Here is a 23,883-nt window from a genome sequence, read left to right on the forward strand (position 1 = left end):
ACTGGGAGTTGAATCTCCAAGGGTACTCAGTATTCCAGAAGGAACAGGGGATGGAGTTGCTTTATTGGTTAAAGGTGGCATCAAGACTTTATTAAGAAATGACATTGGCACTAAGGGAAACATGTTGAATCGATTGGAGTAGAAATAAAAAACAAAGGAAAAAGCATCTTGGTAGGAATAATTTACTGGCTCCCGAGCAATACTTCCAAAGTGGGGCATAGTATAAACCAAGAAATAATGAGGGTTTGTGAGGAGGGCACAAAAGTGATTTTAACATGCATATTGACTGGGTCAATCAAATTAGCAAAGGTAGCCTCAGGGAAGATTTCGTAGAGTGTATGAGGGGTTGTTTCTTAGAGCAACCAGGGAGCAGGCTATTTTAGATTCAGTATTATGTAATGAAGAAGGGTTGATAAAGATCCTTGTTAAAGATCCTCTTGGAAAGAGTGATCAGAGCATGGTAGAATTTCAAATTCAGATTGAGTGAGAGAAGACAGAGTGCCATTCTAGAGTTTTAGCGTTGGGCAGAAGTAATTATCTAGGCCTGAGGAAAGAGTTGGCCCAAGTAAACTGGGCATGAATAATTGAGGTCAAGAGAGTTGAGGAACAATGACAGATGTTCATGGAGATATTGATTACCTCTCGATTAAATTATATTCCTGAGAGGAAAATAAATTGTGAAAGGAAGAAAAACGTTCCATGGCTCGACAAGAAAGTCAAAGAGAACATAAAGGCAAAAACTAGGGCATACCAAACTGCATAAGCTAGTGGTAAGCTGGAGGACTGGGAGAACTTTAAGATTCAGCAAAAGGCTAAAAAAAAGAATCAAAAGAGCTAAGATCAACTACGAAAGGAAACTAGCAGAAAACCCAAACACACATACTTCTCTCAACTTCTCTCAACATATAAAGAGGAAGAGAATAGCTAAAGTAAATGTTGACCCTTTAGAGGACAGTACTGGTGAGGTATTAATGGGGGGCACACAGATGGCAGAGGCACAAAACCAATATTTTGCCTCTGTCTTCACGGGAGAGATTAGTTCCAAAAACTGTCATTTATGCAGATGAACTTGGTGCAATAACCATCACGAGGGAGAAGGTATTGAATACACTAATGGGATCAAAGATAGATAAGTCTCCAGGACCTGATGGCCTGCACCTGAGGGTATTAAAGGAAGTGGCAGCAGAGATAGTGGTTGCATTGGTTGTGATACTTCAAAATTCCCTGGATTCTGATGGGGTCCCTATGGTTTGGGAACACACTAATGTGCTCTTATTCAAAAAGGGAGAGAGACAAAAAGTAGGAAACTAAAGGCCAGTTAGCTTGACCTCTGTGGTGGGGAAGTTGCTGGAATAAATTAGTAAGGAGGAGATGAATAAGCATTTGGAAAGGCAAAGCTCAATCTACCATTGTCAGCATGGTTTTATGAAGGATAAGTCATGCTTGAGAAACTTGCTCGAGTTCTTTGAAGACATAACCAGCAAGGTAGATAGTGGGGAACCTGTGGATATGGTATATCTAGACTTCCAAAAGGTATTTGACAAGGTGCCAAATAAAAGACTGATCTACAAGGTGAGATCAGCGGGGATTGGGGTAGAGTATTGGATTGGATTGAGGATTGGCTGATTGACACAAAGCAGGTGGTCAGGATAAATGTGTCCTTCTCTGGCTAGTGAAAGGTAATTAGCGGGGTACCTGGATGAGTATCTGGCACACCATAACATTCAAGGCTACGGGCTAAGTGCTGGCAAGTGGAATTAGGTGGGCAAGTCAGGGCCTTTCATGCATCGGTGCACACTTGATGGACCGAAGAGCCTCTTCTGCACTGTAGGATTCTGTGAAAATGAACAACTTCATATTTTTCCAGATTATGCTCCATTTGCCAACTTTCTGCCCACTTACATAACCTATCAATATCTTTATAAAATGTTTGCATCCCTCTTGCAACTTGCCTTTCCACTTATTTTTGTGTCATCTGCAAATTTGCCTACAGTACATTCGCTTCCCTCCTCCAAGTCATTTATATATTGTAAACTGTTGTAGTCCCATCACTGATCCTTGTGGAACCCTACTGTTTACAGGTCATCAACCTGGAAAAGAAACCATTATCCCCACTCACTTTTTGCTGCCCATTAGCCAATTCTCGATCCACGCCAATATACTACCTCCAAGAACATGGGCTCTTATCATAGAATCCCTACAGTGGAGAAGGAGGCCATTCAGCCCATCGAGTCTGCACCGACCACAATCCCACCCAGGCCCTATCCCTGCAATCCCACATATTTACCCTGCTAATTCTCTGACACTAGGGTCAATTTAGCATTACCAATCAACTTAACCCGTACATCTTTGGACTGTAGGAGGAAACCGGAGCACCCGGAGGAAACCCACGCAGATACGGCGAGAATGTGCAAACTCCACACAGACAGTGACTCGAGACCAGAATTGAACCCAGGTCCCTGGTGCTGTGAGGCAGCAGTGCTAACCACTGTGCTGCCCCATGACTTAACCTTTTTTGAGATACCTTCTTGAAAGCCTTTGGAATTCCAAATAGAACACATCTTCTGCTTCCCGTGGATTTTGGATTAGGGACTGAGAATAGTGGCTTTGGTCCTCCCAGTATATAATTGGATTAAGTTTCTGCTTGTCCTATACTGGATCTTGGATAAACAGTCTGATTTAGCAACACTGGAGGAGTCAAGGGAGATAGTGGTGAGTTGTTCCACTGGATCAAGCTGAGAGGGAGTGATTGGAGGCAGCAGTGCTGGTGAGAGATTAATTGAATTGTTTATTTATTTAATTAGTCAGCTAGTGTGTGTTTCTTTTGGCCTTTACTTTTGCAGTAGTATTTTAAGTTTAAAGTGAAAACTGGAAGTGGGCTGCTAAGGAGTCTGGGAAGGGTTTTTTAAGCGCGCAAAGTATAAAAGGTAGGCTGCAGTATACAGCGGGCAGCGTCGGGAGCGGGCAGTGTAGTGAGTGGGAAGCAGAGTGTGAGCTATAAGGCTTTGGCTCACAGGGCCTAGGCAGAAAGGGCGAGCAGGGGTGAGTTTAATTCATTTTTGCTGTTTCTACCTGGTACTGGCAAGGTATCTAGAGGGGATGGGTGTGCAGGCAGTGCAATGTTCCTCTTGCACTATGTTTGAGGTGAGGGACGACGACAGTGTCCCTGCTGATTACACCTGTGGGAAGTGCACCCATCTGCAGCTCCTCCAAAACCGTGTTAGGGAACTGGAGTTGGATGAACTTAGGATCATAGAAATCATAGAAACCCTACAGTACAGAAAGAGGCCATTCGGCCCATCGAGTCTGCACCGACCACAATCCCACCCAGGCCCTACCCCCATATCCCTACATATTTTACCCGCTAATCCCTCTAATCTACGCATCCCAGGACACTAAGGGGCAATTTTAGCATGGCCAATCAACCTAACCCGCACATCTTTGGATCATTAGGGACGCAGAGGTGGCCATAGACAGAAGCTTTAGGAATACAGTTACTCCGAGGAATGAAAACCGATGGGTGACGGTGAGAGGGGCTGGGAGGAAGCAGTCCGTGCAGGGATCCCCGGTGGTCGTTCCCCTTAGCAACAAGTATTCTGCTGTGGATACGGTTTAGGGGGATGACACACCAGTGGTGAGCCGCAGTGAGAGGATCTCCAGCACTGTGTCCGTCTCTGTGGCTCGGGAGGGTAAGGGGCAGAGCGGGAGGGCAATAGTTATTGGGGACTCGTTAGTTAGAGGGATAGATAGGAGGTTCTGTGGCAGCAAAAGAGACTCACGGATGGTATGTTGCCTACCGGATGCCAAGGTCCGTGACGTCTCAGACCGTGTTTTCCGGATTCTGAAGGGGGAGGGGAAACAGTCACAAGTCGTGGTACACATTGGTACCAATGACATAGGTAAGAGAAGGGACGGGGATTTAAAGCAGGAATTTCTGGAGCTGGGCTGGAAGCTGAGAGCCAAGACAAAACATGGGTCATCTCTGGTACGTTGCCGGTGCCACGTGATAGTGAGTTGAGGAACAGGGAGAGAGTGCAGTTAAACATGTGGTTGCAGGGATGGTGTAGGAGGGAGGGTTTCAGATACGTGGATAATTGGAACACATTCTGGGGAAGGTGGGACCTGTACAAACAGGACGGGGTGCACCTGAACCAGAGGGGCACCAATATCCTAGGAGGGAAATTTGTTACGGCTCTTCAGGGGGGTTTAAACTAATTTGTCAGGGGAGTGGGAAAAGGAGTTGTAGTCCAGAAGTCAGTGAGGGTGGTGAGGTATGGGGAAGGTATCAGGGTCAAGGGTGGGTACTGGTAGACAGGAAGGTGGGTTGAAGTGTGTCTACTTCAATGCAAGGAGCATCCGGAACAAGGTAGATGAACTTGGGGCGTGGATTGGTACTTGGGACTACGATGTTGTGGCCATTACGGAGACGTGGGTAGAACAAGGACAGGAATGGTTGTTGGACGTTCCGGGTTATAGATGTTTCACTAAGTGTAGGGAAGCTGGTAAAAGAGGTGGTAAAAGATTGTTAATCAAAGATAGTTTAACGGCTGCGGAAAGGCACTTTGAGGGGGATCTGCACACTGAGGTAATATGGGCTGAGGTTAGAAATAGGAAAGGAGCAGTCACGTTGTTAGGAGTTTACTATAGGCCCCCAAATAGTAATAGAGATGTGGAGGAAGAAATTGCTAAGCAGATTATGGATATGTGTGGGGGTCACAGGGTAGTTGTCATGGGGGACTTTAACTTTCCAAATATTGATTGGAACCTTTGTAGGTCAAATAGTTCGGATGGGGCAGTTTTTGTGCAGTGTGTGCAGGAGGGTTTCCTGACACAATATGTGGATAGGCCGACAAGAGGTGAGGCCACATTGGATTTGGTACTGGGAAATGAACCGGGCCAAGTGTTAGATTTGGTTGTGGGAGAGCACTTTGGAGATAGTGACCACAATTCGGTGTCTTTTGTTATTGCAATGGAGAGGGATAGGGCCGTACGGCAGGGCAAGGTTTACAATTGGGGGAGAGGTAATTATGATGCGATTAGGCAAGAATTAGGGGGCATAAGTTGGGAACAGAAACTGTCAGAGAAAGGAACTAATGAAAAGTGGAACTTTTTCAAGGAACAAATACTGTCAGGCAGGGAGGAAATGGCCAAGTGAGGGAACCATGGTTCCAAAAGAGGTGGAATGTCTTGTGAAAAGGAAGAGGGAAGCTTATGTAGGGATGAGGAAACAAGGTTCAGATGGCTCGATTGAGGGTTACAAGTTAGCAAGGAATGAGCTGAAAAAGGGGCTTAGGAGAGCTAGGAGGGGACACGAGAAGTCCTTGGCGGGTCGGATCAAGGAAAACCCCAAGGCTTTTTACTCTTATGTGAGGAATAAAAGAATGACCAGGGTGAGGTTAGGGCCGGTCAAGGACAGTAGTGGGAACTTGTGTATGGGCGGCACGGTAGCACTGCTGCTTCACAGCTCCAGGGTCCTGGGTTCGATTCCCGGCTTGGGTCACTGTCTGTGTGGAGTTTGCACATTCTCCTCGTGTCTGCGTGGGTTTCCTCCGGGTGCTCCGGTTTCCTCCCACAGTCCAAAAATGTTCGGGTTAGGTTGATTGGCCATGCTAAAATTGCCCCTTAGTGTCATGAGATGCGTAGGTTAAAGGGATTAGTGGATGGATATGGGGGTAGGGCCTGGGTGGGATTGTGGTCGGTGCAGACTCGATGGGCCGAATGGCCTCTTTCTGTGCTGTAGGTTTTCTATTCTATTCTATGAGTCAGTAGAGATAGGCGAGGTGATGAATGAATACTTTTCTTCAGTGTTCACCAAGGAGAGGGGCCATGTTTTTGAGGAAGAGAAGGTGTTACAGGCTAATAGGCTGGAGGAAATGGATGTTCGGAGGGAGGATGTCCTGGCAGTTTTGAATAAACTGAAGGTCGATAAGTCCCCTGGGCCTGATGAAATGTATCCTAGGATTCTTTGGGAGGCAAGGGATGAGATTGCAGAGCCTTTGGCTTTGATCTTTGGGTCCTCGCTGTCCACGGGGATGGTGCCAGAGGACTGGAGAATGGCGAATGTTGTTCCTCTGTTTAAGAAAGGGAATAGAAATGACCCTGGTAATTATAGACCGGTTAGTCTTACTTCGGTGGTTGGTAAATTGATGGAAAAGGTCCTTAGAGATGGGATTTACGACAATTTAGAAAGATGCGGATTAATCCGGGATAGTCAGCACGGATTCGTGAAGGGCAAGTCGTGCCTCACAAATTTGATAGAATTTTTTGAGGAGGTAACTAAGTGTGTTGATGAAGGTAGGGCAGTTGATGTCATATACATGGATTTTAGTAAGGCGTTTGATAAGGTCCCCCATGGTCGGCTTATGATGAAAGTGAGGAGGTGTGGGATAGAGGGAAAGTTGGCCGATTGGATAGGTAACTGGCTGTCTGATCGAAGACAGAGGGTGGTGGTGGATGGAAAATCTTCGGATTGGAGGCAGGTTGCTAGCGGAGTGCCGCAGGATCAGTGCTTGGTCCTCTGCTCTTTGTGATTTTTATTAATGACTTAGAGGAGGGGGCTGAAGGGTGGATCAGTAAATTTGCTGATGACACCAAGATTGGTGGAGTAGTGGATGAGGTGGAGGGCTGTTGTAGGCTGCAAAGAGACATAGATAGGATGCAAAGCTGGGCTGAAAACTGGCAAATGGAGTTTAACCCTGATAAATGTGACGTGACTCATTTTGGTAGGACTAATTTAAATGTGGATTACAGGGTCAAAGGTAGGGTTCTGAAGACTGTGGAGGAACTGAGCGATCTTGGGGTTCATATCCACAGATCTCTAAAGGTTGCCACTCAAGTGGATAGAGCTGTGAAGAAGGCCTATAGTGTGTTAGCTTTTATTAACAGGGGGTTGGAGTTTAAGAGCCGTGAGGTTATGCTGCAACTGTACAGGACCTTGGTGAGACCACATTTGGAATATTGCGTGCAGTTCTGGTCACCTCACTATAAGAAGGATGTGGAAGCGCTGGAAAGAGTGCAGAGGAGATTTACCAGGATGCTGCCTGGTTTGGAGGGTAGGTCTTACGAGGAAAGGTTGAGGGAGCTAGGGCTGTTCTCTCTGGAGCGGAGGAGGCTGAGGGGAGACTTAATAGAGGTTTATAAAATGATGAAGGGGATAGATAGAGTGAACGTTCAAAGACTATTTCCTCGGGTGGATGGAGCTATTACAAGGGGGCATAACTATAGGGTTCGTGGTAGGAGATACAGGAAGGATATCAGAGGTAGGTTCTTTACGCAGAGAGTGGTTGGGGTGTGGAATGGACTGCCTGCAGTGATAGTGGAGTCAGACACTTTAGGAACATTTAAGCGGTTATTGGATAGGCACATGGAGCACACCAGGATGATAGGGAGTGGGATAGCTTGATCTTGGTTTCAGATAAAGCTCGGCACAACATCGTGGGCCGAAGGGCCTGTTCTGTGCTGTACTGTTCTATGTTCTATGTAGAGCTGAGAGTCATCATGGTACACATAAAAGCTAATGTTGTGCCTTCAGATGATGCCACATAGGGGTAGCATGGATGAGAAAGAAGATGAGGCAAGGATAGATTCTTGGGCACATCAGGGGATAACTGCAAGAACAGGAAGACTCTTTGGTTACAACTATATAAAAACAAATGGAACTTTGTTGGGACACTCCCACCCAGCTGGATAGTGGAGAGATGTTGGAAGAGGATAGTGTGGTCAACCAGGTCCAAGGCTGCAGACATGTTTAGAGGGTGAGGAGGGAAAGTTTGTTCTTGTCACTATCACATAAGATGTGTAAGAGATTCAGAAACCAGACAAAATTTGGACATGGAGACATGTGGATGGTGTCAGAATAAGTTATTAAGCGACAAACCTTGTACTTACAAATGATGGCAGTCGATCTCCTAGATCAGATAGTTCTTGATTCCCACTGACTAGCAGCTACAGACAGCTTATAGTGACTTCTTTCATTCCCTCTGTCTTATTCAAAATCTATGCACTGAGTTTTTCTGAGTCTTTCCTTGTATCCCCTGTAATCAGGGGCTCTTCCTGATCAAAAGCAAATTACTGCGGATGCTGGAATCTGAAACCTAAAGAGAAAATGTTGGAAAATCTCTGCAGGTCTGGCAGCATCTGGAAGGAGAGAAAAGAGCTGACGTTTCAAGTCCAGATGACCCTATGTCAAAGCTTTGACAAAGGGTCGTCTGGACTCGAAACGTCAGCTCTTTTCTCTCCTTCCAGATGCTGCCAGACCTGCTGAGATTTTCCAGCATTTGCTCTTCCTGATCATGTTATTTATCTATGCTTATATTAACTTTACATTGTGATCACAACCCACAGTCAACCCACTCGAACACAAACAATCCATCTAAACATGCGTTTCTAATTATCTCAGGTGGTGTTCCTCAGGGATCAGTGCTGGGACCTTTGCTGTTTGTAATATATATAAATGATTTGGAGGAAAATGTAACTGGATTGATTAGTAAGTTTGCGGACGACACAAAGGTTGGTGGATTTGCGGATAGCGATGAGGACCATCAGAGGATACAGCAGGATATAGGTCAGTTGGAGACTTGGGCGGAGAGATGGCAGATGGAGTTTAATCCAGACAAATGTGAGGTAATGCATTTTGGAAGGTCTAATACAGATAGGAAATATACAATACATGGCAGAACTCTTAAGAATATTGATAGGCAAAGGGATCTGGGTATACAGGGCGGCAGGGTAGCACAGTGGTTAGCACAGTGGTTAGCACTGCTGCTTCACAGCTCCAGGGACCTGGGTTCGACTCCCAGCTTGGGTCACTGTCTGTGTGGAGTTTGCACATTCTCCTCGTGTCTGCGTGGGTTTCCTCCGGGTGCTCCGGTTTCCTCCCACATTCCAAAGATGTGCGGGTTGGGTTATTTGGCCATGCTAAAAATTGCCCTTAGTGTCCTGAGATGTGTAGGTTAGAGGGATTAGTGGGTAAATATATAGGGATATGGGAGTAGGGCCCGGGTGGGATTGTGGTCGGTGCAGACTCGATGGGCCGTATGGCCTCTTTCTGTACTGTAGGGTTTCTATGATTTCTATGATACAGGTACACAGGTCACTGAAAGTGGCAATGCAGGTGAGAAGGTAGTCAAGAAGGCATGCAGCATGCTTGCCTTCATCGGCCGGAGTATTGAGTTTAAAAATTGGCAAGTCATGTTGCAGCTTTATAGAACCTTAGTTAGGCCGCACTTGGAATATAGTGTTCAATTCTGGTCGCCACACTACCAGAAGGATGTGGAGGCTTTGGAGAGAGTACAGTAAAGGTTTACCAGGATGTTGCCTGGTATGGAGGGCATTAGCTATGAGGAGAGGTTGGAGAAAATTGTTTTTTTTCTCACTGGAGCGACGGAGGTTGAGGGGTGACCTGATAGAAGTCTACAAGATTATGAAAGGCATTGACAGAGTGGATAGTCAGAAGCTTTTTCCCAGGGTGGAAGAGTCAATTACTAGGGGGCACAGGTTTAAGGTGCGAGGGGCAAGGTTTATAGGAGATGTACGAGGCAGATTTTTTTTACACAGAGAGTAGTGGGTGCCTGGAACTTGTTGCCGGGGGAGGTAGTGGAAGCGGATACGATAGTGACTTTTAAGGGGCGTCTTGACAAATACATGAATAGTATGGGAATAGAGGGATATGGTCCCCAGAAGGGTTGGGGGTTTTAGTTAAATTTGGCAGCATGGTCGGTGCAGACTTGGAGGGCCGAAGGGCCTGTTCCTGTGCTGTAATTTTCTTTGTTCAAGCCATGCAGGCGCTCTCAACTGTAATTAACCCTTCACTTGAATGGATGCATTACAAAAATACAAAACACACATAGGAAGGAATCCATAACTTCCTACAGCATAAAGCAAAATACACAAATGGATATAAAGTTTACATTTCCTGCAGATGATCATTTGTGACTTTTTTGAGTTGTTTCGGTACTGTGGCAAGTGCAGAAAACTGATTGGAGGGATTGAAACATGGAGTTCCAGGAAAGACAGGAAAGAATTTGCGAGGTGCAAACACTGTCAGGGACTTTGGAGAAGGAAAGCAGGTTGGTGATGGGAGGGTAGTTTATGAGGATAGTTAGGTCAAGCGTTGTTTTTTTGAGGAGAGAGTTGATGAGAGGCAGTTTAAAGGAGAGAGGGAGACTACACCTGAAGAGGGAAAATAGTTTACAATATTGGCATGAAGACCCAGAAGAGAGCTTGGGTGATCATAGTTTACTGGGAATAGGATCAAGGGAACTTATCATGGACAAGAGGAGCTCCGGGAGGCCATGAAGGTAGATGAGAGGAAAATTTGAGAATGATGCGAGTTCAAGGCTTAGAGAGGGAGGAGCATTAAAGAAAGTTTGACCAGGTGGGTTTGTGGAAGGGAGGAACATGGCAAAAGCAGTTGATGGGATTGTCTCGATCACGGTGACAAAATGTTCATGAGCTCCTTGTACTTGTTGGAGGTGAGGCTGGAGAAGTTCGTTTAAGAAGAAAATTTACAGTCCTGAAAAAAAGCTGGAGATTATCTTTGCATTCCTAGCTAGTGTAGTAAACAAGGGGAGGACCCAGTAGTGTTTTAAGGGTCCATCCGATCTAATCTGCTGATAGGCGGCTAACCTAGTTGCCTACGATATCCTTATAAATCTGTGTTCCTTGGACTTAAGGGAGCAGAGATGAGGCCCATACAAAGGGAGAATGGCCATTAGCAACATATTTGAATGTATCCATTCATTCACTAATTGCACTTGAACTTTTTTCTCTATTAACTTAAAAGTAAATCAATCCATGTTTCCTGGCTTGATGACATTTGTGAATTAACTAAAAGAAACTGCTAGGTGTATTGCGATGGGCAACAATAGCCTTCTAAGACAAATATTCTTAATATATAAGCCCAAGCAGTAAATGTTGGTTCGCTATCCATGGCTGGTTGGGGTGGTGTGAGGAAGCCTGTGCACTTTGTAGCATTGGAATTGCTAGCTGTATCTGTTTGCTTCTCAAAGGCATTGGGTTCTGGGAGAAATTGTTCTGAATTCCATTTTGCTCTTTCGCATTCTTCAGTTCAAAAATAGTTCGAAAGCATAATTTCATAAAGCTTTTGTCAGCCAGTGCAGTAGCATGACTGGAAAGTTTAGAATTTATTTCTTGCAATATCTTTTCTCTTTTATTTTGATTACTTTGTAAAGCAAATCAGCAGGCACTTTGGAACTCTGGAGTTCATTGGGCGTCTTTTCTCCTAAATAAAATTATTTATACCAACAGGTTGACCTAGAACAATACAAAAAAGCACTGACTGACGCTGGATGCAATCTGGCTCCTTTGAATTACATCAAACGATGGAAGTAAGTAAGAACAACGCTAAGAATAGTTTTATTGTCAGAGGGAACAGCAAATTACCAGCAAGATGAATATAAACCACAAAAATAAAACTTAAACATGAACTGTATCCTAAAACTCAATGTATTACAGTTTTGAACATGTGTTCGAACAGTTTTTTAAAGTGGCGAATTTACCAGAATTGGGAAGTATTTTGACACCAGGTATGAAAATGAACAAGTAACTGATCCTCAAGTTCAAATTCTCAAGAGAGAAAAACACCACCACTGATTAAACACTTGAGTTTCAGAGTTTCAAAGCTGAAGTGAATGTTAAAAACTGTAGCAAAGAACAAGATCACCAAAGGACCTGATGGAAATTCTCTTATGAAAGCAACAAGAAAATCATATTGAAAACCCTCCTGTGTGAATGCTATAAGCCAACCTGTGTAACAAACATTAAAAACAAATCTGTTTAGAATGAGGCTGAGAGTCAACTGATTGGAGAGGGAACCTGACTTGCTGAAATTTTAACGGGACCACATTTCCAAACTTTTGTCTATTGTTCATCAGCACCGAAGCCATGAGTTGAAGGGATTTCCTACTTGCATGTAGAAATTGCATATTAGTTGGCGAATAAAATGTATTATACCTACTTCAAGTAATTTACAGTTCTTTAGATTCACTTTGGGTGAAAATGCAAAACAATGTTCTGCCATTTACAGATTTATAAAGTTGTATTCCATTCTAATATAATAATTGACAAATTTGGGGCAAGTAAGAATAAATCTGATTTACATTATTCCTGCTCCTCTTAGAATCTTAGAATCCCTACAGCACAGAAAGAGGCCATTCGGCCCATCGAGTCTGCACCGACCACAATCCCACCCAGGCCCTACCCCCATATCCTTAGATATTTTACCCACTAATCCCTCTAACCTACGCATCTCAGGACACTAAGGGCAATTTTAGCTCGGCCAATCAACCTAACCCGCACATCTTTGGACTGTGGGAGGAAACCGGAGCACCCGTAGGAAACCCACGCAGACACAAGGAGAATGTGCAAACTCCACACAGACAGTGACCCAAGCCGGGAATCGAACCCAGGTCCCTGGAGCTGTGAAGCAGCAGTGCCACTGTGTTACCGTGCCGCCCATACTGTGCTACTGTGCCGCCCATGGATCCACATTTCCTAGGAAAGTGGAAAAAAGGGACGATAAACTCTCTCACCCACGAAGTAATTGAGCATAATATTTGTTCAGCTTTTTAAAATATTCAATCAGCATAACAACTCCATTCTATAGATTTACAGTTCTGGGAATATTATGGTGATTTTCTAATCACTTTAATTGTTTAATTTATCTTTATTGACAGAGCATTTACCAAAATGGCTTCAGCTCCTGCTAACTTTGGAGGCAGTGGACCAAAGTCAACAAGGTATGTGGTACAAGAGAGGAATTCTAGTGAAATCTTTTTGGATTCAAAATAAAATGTTGTGATTTTTATAAAGTATTTCAGAGAACAATTTTGCATGATTAAGAAATACGAAGGTAACCAGTGATTTGATGACATTTGTTTGTACAAAATATCCTGGCAGGAAGGTTGGCTAAGGCTACTGGGGAGACTTTAAACTAGAAAGGTTGGGGGGAGGGAATCGTGATGAGGTGACTGAGAACGAGGAAGTTAGCCCGCAAATAGAGAAGGATTGTACACAGTGTAAGAGGGAGAATAGACGGGTGATGGAGAAGGGGAGAGCTCAGACCAAAGGTTTGAGATGTGTCTATTTCAACACCAGGAGTGTAGTGAATAAAGTGGATGAGCTTAGAGTGTGGATCGATGCTTGGAAGTGTGATGTGGTGGCCATTACGGAGACTTGGGGACAGGGACAGGACTGGATACTTCAGGTGCCGGGTTTCAGAAAGGACAGAGAGGGAGGCAAAAGAGGGGGGGGGAGAGTGGCACTGCTGATCAGGGATAGTGTCACAGCTGTAGAGAAGGTGGAAGCCGTGGAAGGATTGTCTACGGAGTCTCTGTGCGTGGAAGTTCGGAGCGGGAAGGGGTCAATAACTTTGGGTGTTTTCTACAGGCTGCCCAATAGTAACAGGGATGTTGAGGAGCAGATAGGGAAACAGATCCTGGAGAGATGTAGTAATAACAGGGTTGTCGTGATGGGAGACCTTAATTTCCCAAACATCGATTGGAGTATCCCTAGGGTAAGGGGTTTGGATGGGGAGGAGTTTGTTAGGTGTGTTCAAGAGGGTTTCCTGACACAGCATGTGGATAAGCCTACAAGAGGAGAGGCTGTACTCGATCTGGTACTGGCAAATGAGCCTGGACAGATGTTGGATCTCTCAGTGGGGGAGCATCTTGGGGATAGTGATCATAACTCTATCTCCTTTATGGTAGCATTGGAAAGAGATAGGATCAGGCAAGCTAGGAAAGTGTTTATCTGGAGTAAGGGGAAATATGAAGGGGAAATATGAAGGAGATTAGAGGCGTAAATTGGAAGGAGGTATTCTCGAGGAAAAGTACTGAAGTAAGGTGGCAGATTTTCGAGGAATGTTTCTCTGGAGTTCTGCATGACAACGTTCCGATGAGACGGGGAGGTATTGGTAGGTTACGGGAACCGTGGTGCACGAAAGCTGTGCTGAAGAAAAGGAAAGCGTACAAAAGGTTCACAGAGCTAGGCGATGATAGGGACCTAGATGAGTATATGGCTTGTAGGAAGGGACTTAAGAAAGAAATTAGAAGAGTCAGAAGGGGTCACGAGAAGGCCTTGGCAGGTAAGATTAAGGAGAACCCTAAGGCATTCTATAAATATGTGAAGAGTAAAAGGATGAGATGTGAAGGAATAGGACCTATAAAAGGTGAAGGTGAGAAAGTCTGTACAGAACCGGAAGAAATAGCAGAGGTGCTGAATGAATATTTTACCTCGGTATTCACGGTGGAAAAAGACCTGGTGGTTGTACTACAGGATTGAGGTGGACTGAAAAGATTGAGTATGTGGACATTAAGAAGGAGGATGTGTTGGAAATTTTGAATAGCATCAAGGTAGATAAGTCGCCGGGAAATTACCGACCGGTGAGTCTAACCTCAGTGGTTGGTATGTTGATGGAGAAGATCCTGAGGGACAGGATTTATGAACATTTAGAGAAGTTTAGTATGCTCAAAAGTAGTCAGCACGGCTTTGTCAAAGGCAAATCGTGCCTGACGAGCCTGGTGGAGTTCTTTGAAAATGTGACGAAACACATTGACGAAGGAAAAGTGGTTTACATGGACTTCAGCAAGGCGTTCGATAAGGTCCTCCATGCAAGACTTCTCGAGAAAGTGAGAGGGCATGGGATCCAAGGGGCTGTTGCCTTGTGGATCCAGAACTGGCTTGCCTGCAGAAGGCAGAGAGTGGTTGTAGACGGGTCTTTTTCTGAATGGAGGTCGGTCACCAGTGGAGTGCCCCAGGGATCTGTTCTGGGACCCTTGCTGTTTGTCATTTTCATAAATGACCTGGATGAGGAAGTGGAGGGATGGGTTGGTAAGTTTGCCGACGACACAAAGGTTGGTGGTGTTGTGGATAGTTTGGAGGGATGTCAGAAGCTGCAGCTTCTGGTGCATTCAGATAGGATGCAAGACTGGGCGGAGAAGTGGCAGATGGACTTCAACCCAGATAAATGTGTAGTGGTCCATTTTGGCAGGTCAAATGGGATGAAGGAGTACAATATAAAGGGAAAGACTCTTAGTACTGTAGAGGATCAGAAGAACCTTGGGGTCCAGGTCCATAGGTCTCTTAAATTGGCCTCACAGGTAGAGGACGTGGTTAAGGCGGCGTATGGTGTGCTGGCCTTCATCAATTGAGGGATTGAGTTTAGGAGTCGGGAGATAATGATGCAGCTTTATAAGACCCTCGTCAGACCCCACTTGGAGTACTGTGCTCAGTTCTGGTCGCCTTACTACAGGAGGGATGTGGAAATGATTGAAAGGGTGCAGAGAAGATTTACAAGGATGTTGCCTGGATTGGTTGACATGCCTTATGAGGATAGGCTGAGGGAGTTCGGTCTTTTCTCCTTGGAGAGACGAAGGATGAGAGGTGACCTGATAGAGGTGTACAAGATGTTGAGAGGTATAGATCGGGTGGATTCTCGGAGGCCTTTTCCCAGGGCTGAAATGGCTGCTACGAGAGGACACGGGTTTAAGGTGCTGGGGAGTAGGTACAGAGGAGATGTCGGGTAAGTTTTTCACACAGAGGATGGTGGGTGAGTGCAATCGGCTGCCGTCAGTGGTGGTGGAGGCAAACTCGATAGGGTCTTTTAAGAGACTTCTGGATGAGCACATGGAACTTAATAGGATTAAGGGTTATAGGTAAGCCTATATACAAGTCTAGGTAGGTAGGGACATAACCGGCGCAACTTGTGGGCCGAAGGGCCTGTTTGTGCTGTATTTTTTCTGTGTTCTAAAATAGATGTTAAGTCCAATGTGCAACTGCTCAATTGCCAGAATGTTCCAGAATGACCCATTAATTTTCCACTAGTCTTCTTTCTGAACAACCCAGTCAAATCCCGCTCTTCTTATCAGTTCTCATTATCGTTTTATTTTTATTTTTTTAATGAGCTGTCTGAGTCTCTTTTAAAGACACTTCTGGACTCTGTTTCAACAACATGCATAGAAAATTCCTTACTTATGCACCGTATGTAAATGGGTTTTTCTTTTCTCTCTTTTTACTCCTTGTATTCATGTTTCCTCATTTAACATTTCACTCACCAGTGGAAACAAGCCATCAGCACTTGCTTGAGCATACTCCCTTCATAAACTTGAAGACCTCCAACAGGTCATGACTCAACTTTCTTGGTCTAATGAAAATAGATCCAACTTTTGATATATTTCTTTAAAGTTTAAAGTTTATTTATTAGTCACCAGTAGGCTTACATTAACACTGCAATGAAGTTACTGTGAAAATCCCCTAGTCACCACACTCCGGCGCCTGTTCGGGTACACTGAGGGAGAATTTAGCATGGCCAATGCACCTAACCTGCACATCTTTGGACGTGGGAGGAAACCGTAGCACCCGGAGGAAACCCACGCAGACACGGGGAGAATGTGAAAACTCCACATAGACAGTGATCCAAGCCGAAATCGAACCCGGGTCCCTGGCACTGTGAGGCAGCAATGCTAACCATTTGCAATGGGATCTTGCTCAATTGGGCCAGTGGGCTGACGAATGGCAGATGGAGTTTAATTTAGATAAATGTGAGGTGATGCATTTTGGTAGATTGAACCAGGGCAGGACTTACTCAGTTAATGGTAGGGCGCTGGGAAGAGTTACAGAACAAAGAGATCTAGGGGCACATGTTCATTGCTCCTTGAAAGTGGAGTCACAGGTGGACAGAGTGGTGAAGAAGGCATTCAGCATGCTTGGTTTCATTGGTCAGAACATTGAATACAGGAGTTGGGACGTCTTGTTGAAGTTGTACAAGACATTGGTAAGGCCACACTTGGAATACTGTGTACAGTTCTGGTCACCCTATTATAGAAAGGATATTATTAAACTAGAAAGAGTGCAGAAGAAGTTTACGAGGATGCTACCGTACTTGATGGTTTGAGTTATAAGGAGAGGCTGCATAGACTGGGACTTTTTTCTCTGGAGAGTAGGAGGCTGAGGGGTGAACTTGCAGAGGTCTATAAAATAACGAGAGGCATAGAACAGCTAGATAATTAATATCCTTTCCCAAAGGTAGGGGAGCCTAAAACTAGAGGGCATAGGTTAAAGGTGAGAGGGGAGAGATACAAAAGTGTCCAGAGGGGCAATTTTTTCACACGGTGGTGAGTGTCTGGAACAAGCTGCCAGAGGTGGTAGTAGAGGCGGGTACAATTTTGTCTTTTAAAAAGCATTTAGACAGCTACATGGGGACGATGGGTACAGAATGATATGGGCCAAATGCGGGCAATTGGGACGAGCTTAGGGGTTTTAAAAAAAAAGGGCAGCATGGACAAGTTGGGCCAAAGGGCCTGTTTCCATGTTGTAAACCTCGATGACTCTATAACCACTGTGCCACCGTGCTTCTTGAGAACTGTCACACAGCTGCAGTCATCTTGGAAACATCCTAATAAAGCTATGTTGCACCTTTTCCATGCTATTTATATATTTCACAGAATGGTATGCCCAGAGCTTTATGCAACATAGAACATAGAAACCCTACAGTGCAGAAGGAGGCCATTCGGCCCATCGAGTCTGCACCGACCACAATCCCACCCAGGCCCTACCCCCACATATTTTACCCGCTAATCCCTCCAACCTACGCACCCCAGGACTCTAAGGGACAATTTCCAACCTGGCCAATCAACCTAACCCGCACATCTTTGGACTGTGGGAGGAAACCGGAGCACCCGGAGGAAACCCACGCAGACACGAGGAGAATGTGCAAACTCCACACAGACAGTGACCCGAGCCGGGAATCGAACCCGGGACCCTGCTAACCACTGTGCTACCGTGCCGCCCAATTTCAGTTGTGGACGTATTAAGATCTTGAAAAAGTTTACCATTACTTCCTTGCATCTATATTTCCTGTATCTCTATATACAAAACCAAGGGCGGGTTTTTCTTATCCTTATATGGGACGTGAGTGTTGGTGCCAAGGCTCCCTGACTGCCCTGGAGAAGGTGGTGGCGAGCCACATTCTTGAACCACTGCAGTCCATCTGGTGTAGGTATGCTCACAATGTTGTTCGGAAAGGAGTTCCAGGATTTTGACTCCGTGACAGTGAAGGAACGGCAAGAGAGCGCCAAGTAAGGATGGTGTGTCACTTGGAGAGGAACTTAGAACATAGAACAGTACAGCACAGAACAGGCCCTTCGGCCCACGATGTTGTGCCGAGCTTTATCTGAAACCAAGATCAAGCTATCCCACTCCCTATCATCCTGGTGTGCTCCATGTGCCTATCCAATAACCGCTTAAATGTTCCTAAAGTGTCTGACTCCACTATCACTGCAGGCAGTCCATTCCACACCCCAACCACTCTCTGCGTAAAGAACCGACCTCTGATATCCTTCCTATATCTCCCACCACGATCCCTATAGTTATGCCCCCTTGTAATAGCTCCATCCACCCGAGGAAATAGTCTTTGAACGTTCACTCTATCTATCCCCTTCATCATTTTATAAACCTCTATTAAGTCTCCCCTCAGCCTCCTCCGCTCCAGAGGGAACAGCCCTAGCTCCCTCAACCTTTCCTCATCAGACCTACCCTCCAAACCAGGCAGCATCCTGGTAAATCTCCTCTGCACTCTTTCCAGCGCTTCCACATCCTTCTTATAGTGAGGTGACCAGAACTGCACACAATATTCCAAATGTGGTCTCACCAAGGTCCTGTACAGTTGCAGCATAACCCCAGGGCTCTTAAACTCCAACCCCCTGTTAATAAAAGCTAACACACTATAGGCCTTCTTCACAGCTCTATCCACTTGAGTGGCAACCTTTAGAGATCTGTGGATATGGACCCCAAGATCTCTGTTCCTCCACAGTCTTCAGAACCCTACCTTTGACCCTGTAATCCACATTTAAATTAGTCCTACCAAAATGAGTCACGTCACATTTATCAGGGTTAAACTCCATTTGCCAGTTTTCAGCCCAGCTTTGCATCCTATCTATGTCTCTTTGCAGCCTACAACAGCCCTCCACCTCATCCACTACTCCACCAATCTTGGTGTCATCAGCAAATTTACTGATCCACCCTTCAGCCCCCTCCTCTAAGTCATTAATAAAAATCACAAAGAGCAGAGGACCAAGCACCGATCCCTGCGGCACTCCGCTAGCAACCTGCCTCCAATCCGAAGATTTTCCATCCACCACCACCCTCTGTCTTCGATCAGACAGCCAGTTACCTATCCAATCGGCCAACTTTCCCTCTATCCCACACCTCCTCACTTTCATCATAAGCCGACCATGGGGGACCTTATCAAACGCCTTACTAAAATCCATGTATATGACATCAACTGCTCTACCTTCATCAACACACTTAGTTACCTCCTCAAAAAATTCTATCAAATTTGTGAGGCACGACTTGCCCTTCACGAATCCGTGCTGACTATCCTGGATTAATCCGCATCTTTCTAAATGGTCGTAAATCCCATCTCTAAGGACCTTTTCCGTCAATTTACCAACCACCGAAGTAAGACTAACCGTTCTATAATTACCAGGGTCATTTCTATTCCCTTTCTTAAACAGAGGAACAACATTCGCCATTCTCCAGTCCTCTGGCACCATCCCCGTGGACAGCGAGGACCCAAAGATCAAAACCAAAGGCTCTGCAATCTCATCCCTTGCCTCCCAAAGAATCCTAGGATACATTTCATCAGGCCCAGGGGACTTATCGACCTTCAGTTTATTCAAAACTGCCAGGACATCCTCCCTTCGAACATCTATTTCCTCCAGCCTATTAGCCTGTAACACCTTCTCTTCCTCAAAAAGAGGTGGTGATGTTCCCATTCAGCTGCGGCCTTTGTCTTTTTCAGTGGTAATGGATTTGGCAAGTACTGTGAAAGGAGGCTTGGCAAGTTGCTGCAGTGTTTCATGAAGACATGCAGTCCAGAACATGTTGCGTCCCTAGCCAAGCTGTTCGTGTACAGCTGCAGCACTGTCATCTACCCAGAAATGTAGAAAATTGCCCAGGTATGTCCTATACACGAAAACAGGACATATCCAACCCAGCTAATTACCACCCCCATCAGTCTATTCTCCATCATCAGTGAAGTGGTGCAAGGGGTCATCAACAACAGTTACTTAGCAATAACATGCTCACTGACACTCAGTTTGGGTTATGCCAGGGCCACTCGGCTCTGGACCTCATTACCTGCGCTTTAACTTTACATAGTAGTCTGTTTTATGAGACCTTGTCGAAAGCCTTCTGAAAGTCTAAATAAACCACATTCACCGGTTCTCCTCGGTCAACTCTACAAGTCACATGCTTAGAGAATTCCAATAGATTTGTCAAACATGATTTCCCCTCTAAGTCCATGCAGACTTTGTCTGATTATACCAAATTTCCAAATGCTGAGTTATGAAATCCTTGATAATTGACTCTAACAGTTTCCCCAGTACCGATGTTAGGCTCACTGGTCTATAGTTCCCTGTTTTCTCTCTACCTCCCTTTTTGAATACCAGGCTTACATTGACTACCCTCCAATCTGTAGGAACCAGTCCAGAGGCCAAAGAATTTTGGAAAATAACCACCAATGGATCTACTGTTTCCAGGGCCACTTCCTTAATTACTCTGAGATGAAGATGGCTTCTGCTCTGTCCAAGACCACAAGGAACTACAAAAGATCGTGAATGTAGCCCAATCCATCACGCAAACCAGCCTCCCATCCATTGACTCTGTCTAACTTGTCGCTGCCTCGGCAAAGCAACCAGCACAATTAAGGACCCCACCCTCCCCGGACATTCTCCTTCCACCTTCTTCCGTCAGGAAATAGATACAAAAATCTGAGGTCACGTACCAACTGACTCAAGAACAGCTCCCTGCTGCCATCAGACTTTTGAATGGACCTACCTTGCATTAAGTTGATCTTTCTCTACGCTCTAGCTATGACTGCAACACTGCATTCTGCACTCTCTTGTTTCCTTCTCTATGAACGGTCTGCTTTGTATCGTGCACAAGAAACAATACTTTTCATTGTATACTAATACATGTGACAATAAATCAAAATCAGGCCTGGAGATTTATCTCCCTTCAATCCCATCAATTTTCCCAAAATAATTTCTCTACTAATGGTGAATTACTTCAGTTCGTCACTAAAACTTGTTTCTCTCAGAACCTCTGGTACATTATTTATGTCTTCCAAGTGATTGCTGCCAACCAAAACAATATCTATGGCTTTCTAATCAGGTCTTCAGATGGATAGAAAACTGGTTAGCAGATAGGAAGCAAAGAATTCATAGAATCATAGAAACCCTACAGTACAGAAAGAAGCCATTCGGCCCATCGAGTCTACACCGACCACAATCCCACCCAGGCCCTACCCTCATATTCCTACATATTTTACCCACTAATCTACGCATCCCAGGACACTAAGGGGCAAATTTAGCATGGCCAATCAACCTAACCCGCACATCTTTGGACTGTGGGAGGAAACCGGAGCACCCGGAGGAAACCCACGCAGACACGAGGAGAATATGCAAACTCCACACAGACAGTGGCCCAAGCTGGGAATCGAACCCAGGTCCCTGGAGCTGTGAAGCAGCAGTGCTAACCACTGTGCCACCGTGCCGCCCTAGTTAGAATAAATGGGTCTTTTTCTGATTGGCAGTCAATGACTAGTGGGGTTCTGCAGAGATCTGCACTAGGATCCTAACTGTTCACATTATATATTAATGATTTGGAAGAGGGAACTGAATGTATTATCTCCAAATTTCTTAGATGATACAAAGTTGGGTGGGAGGGTGAGCTGTGAGGAGGACGCAAAGATGCTTCAACGTGATTTGGATAGGCTGGGTGTGTGGGCACCTGCATGGCAGATACAGTATAATGTGGATAAATGTGAGGTTATCCACTTTGGTAGCAATAATAGGAAGACAGATTATCACTTGAATAGGTGTAATTTGAGAGAGGTGAGTACTAATGGAGACCTTGGAGTCCTCAAGCATCAGTCGCTGAAAGTAAGCATGCAGATACAGCAAGCAGCAAAGAAGGCAAATGGTATGTTGGCCTTCATAGCGAGAGGATTTGCGTATAGGGTTGGGATGTTTTGCTGCAATTGTATAGGGCGCTGGTGAGGCCACACCCAGAATATTGCAGTTTTGGTGTCCTTATCTGAGGACAGTTGTCCTTGCTACAGAGGGAGTACAGCGAAGGTTTACCACGCTGATTCCTGGTCTGTCATATGAGGAGAGACTAAGTTGGTTAAGATTATATTCACTGGAGTTTAGAAGAGTAAGAGGGATCTCGTAGAAACCTATTCTAACAGGGTTGGACAGGATAGATTCAGAAAGAATATTCACAATGGTGGGGGAGTCTAGAACTAGGGATCATGGTTTGAGGATAAGGGGTAAATCTTTGAGAACTGAGGTGAGGAGCAATTTCTTCACCCAGGCAGTGGTGAATGTATGGAATTCACGAGCGCCGAATGTAGTTGAGGCCCAAACATTGTCTGATTTCAAGCAGAAATTAGACATAGCTCTTGGGGCTAAAGGGATCAAGGGATATGGAGGGGAAGAGGGGGGGGGGGGGGGCGGGGGAGGATCAGGATATTGAATTTGATGATAAGCCATGATCAAAATGAATGGCAGAGCAGGCTTGAACGGCCGAATGGCCTACTCCTGCTTCCATGTTTCTATCTTTTCCCCACCCAGACACGGTGGCACAGTGGTTAGCACTGCTGCCTCAGCGCCAGGGACACAGGTTTGATTCCCAGCTTGGGTCACTGTCTGTTTGGAATTTGCACATTCTCCCTGTGTCTATGAGGGTTTTCTCCGGGTGCTCCGGTTTTCTCCCACAGTCTGAAAGACATGCTGGTTCGGGACGTTGACCTGATCAGGCGCCGGACTGTGGTGACTCGGGGAATTTCACAGTAACTTCATTGCAGTGATAATGTGAGGCTCACTTGTGACTAATAAATAAACTTTTAAACTTTAGACCCATGTCACACTGTGAGCCAACTGGTCTCACTAGAACTCTTACTTTCACACAAGAGTTTCCAATCTCTGCTCTGGAAGAACATGCCTTGGAATCTTCTCCCAAAACATTTTTTCTCAGATGCCTTCACCAAGGATCCATCACCAAAGTTTCAATCTCTCCTTTTGGCATTCAGCTACCCTGATCGTAACATGCATTCAAGCATCCACACAACCTCTCGGGTACTGAGCCATGGCAACTAAACACCACTGCTTCACAGGCTGTATTGAGATGTCACCAACATTTTGATCACCTCGGTTATCTGCCTTCTTGCAAGCTTGACATCCTTAGGTTTGCACTTTGCCGCCCTATCTTTAACTTGGAGCCTCTCTTTCTGCTCTTGAGCTCACTGAGCAGAACCTTTTTTCCACATTCCTGTTCTTTGTTCATTTGATGTCACAGCCTTCCCCAGACTCTCTTCTGTTTCATTCCCTGGTTTCCGGGACTTACTTCTTTGGTTTCTGGGAATTTGTTTCTGCCCCTCTGTACTGTTCTGCCTGTACTGACGGTGCCCATGGAATGCTGCTTAATCCTCGGTAACCTTCTTTCAAACTGCGTTAGCTACTTCTGCTTTTCTGTATGGGCCCCTGGTAGCTAAGGGACAGCCTACTTTTTTAAACTCTGTTTCCTTTAAAAGTCATAAAGCCTCATTACAATGCAGGCATCGAGAAGAAAGATCAATGAAAAATACGATACAGGGACAGACCCCTTGGCCCTGCAAGCCCGTGCCAATCATGATGCCCTAACTAAACTAAAAAAACCTCCTGCCCTTACTTGGACCACATCCTCTATTCCCTCCCTATTCGTGTATCCATTCAGATGCCCCTTGAATGTTGCTAATGTGTCTGCTTCCACCACCACCTCTGGCAGCGCGTTCCAGGCACCCACCGCTGTGTGAAAAGCTTA

At 45.3% G+C, this 23,883-nt stretch overlaps 1 protein-coding gene across 1 annotated transcript in view; it reads left to right on the top strand.

Moving 5' to 3' along the window:
* scfd1 (sec1 family domain containing 1) overlaps positions 1-23,883 on the top strand; it is a 451,124-nt gene that overhangs the window by 231,753 nt on the left and 195,488 nt on the right. The window contains exons 17-18 of the mRNA XM_078233262.1: positions 11,269-11,348; positions 12,696-12,758. Coding sequence (XP_078089388.1) covers positions 11,269-11,348; positions 12,696-12,758 — 143 coding nt within the window. The remainder of the gene's footprint in view (positions 1-11,268; positions 11,349-12,695; positions 12,759-23,883) is intronic.

Source organism: Mustelus asterias, chromosome 18 (genome assembly GCF_964213995.1).
Source record: "Mustelus asterias chromosome 18, sMusAst1.hap1.1, whole genome shotgun sequence".
Lineage (NCBI taxonomy): Eukaryota > Metazoa > Chordata > Chondrichthyes > Carcharhiniformes > Triakidae > Mustelus > Mustelus asterias.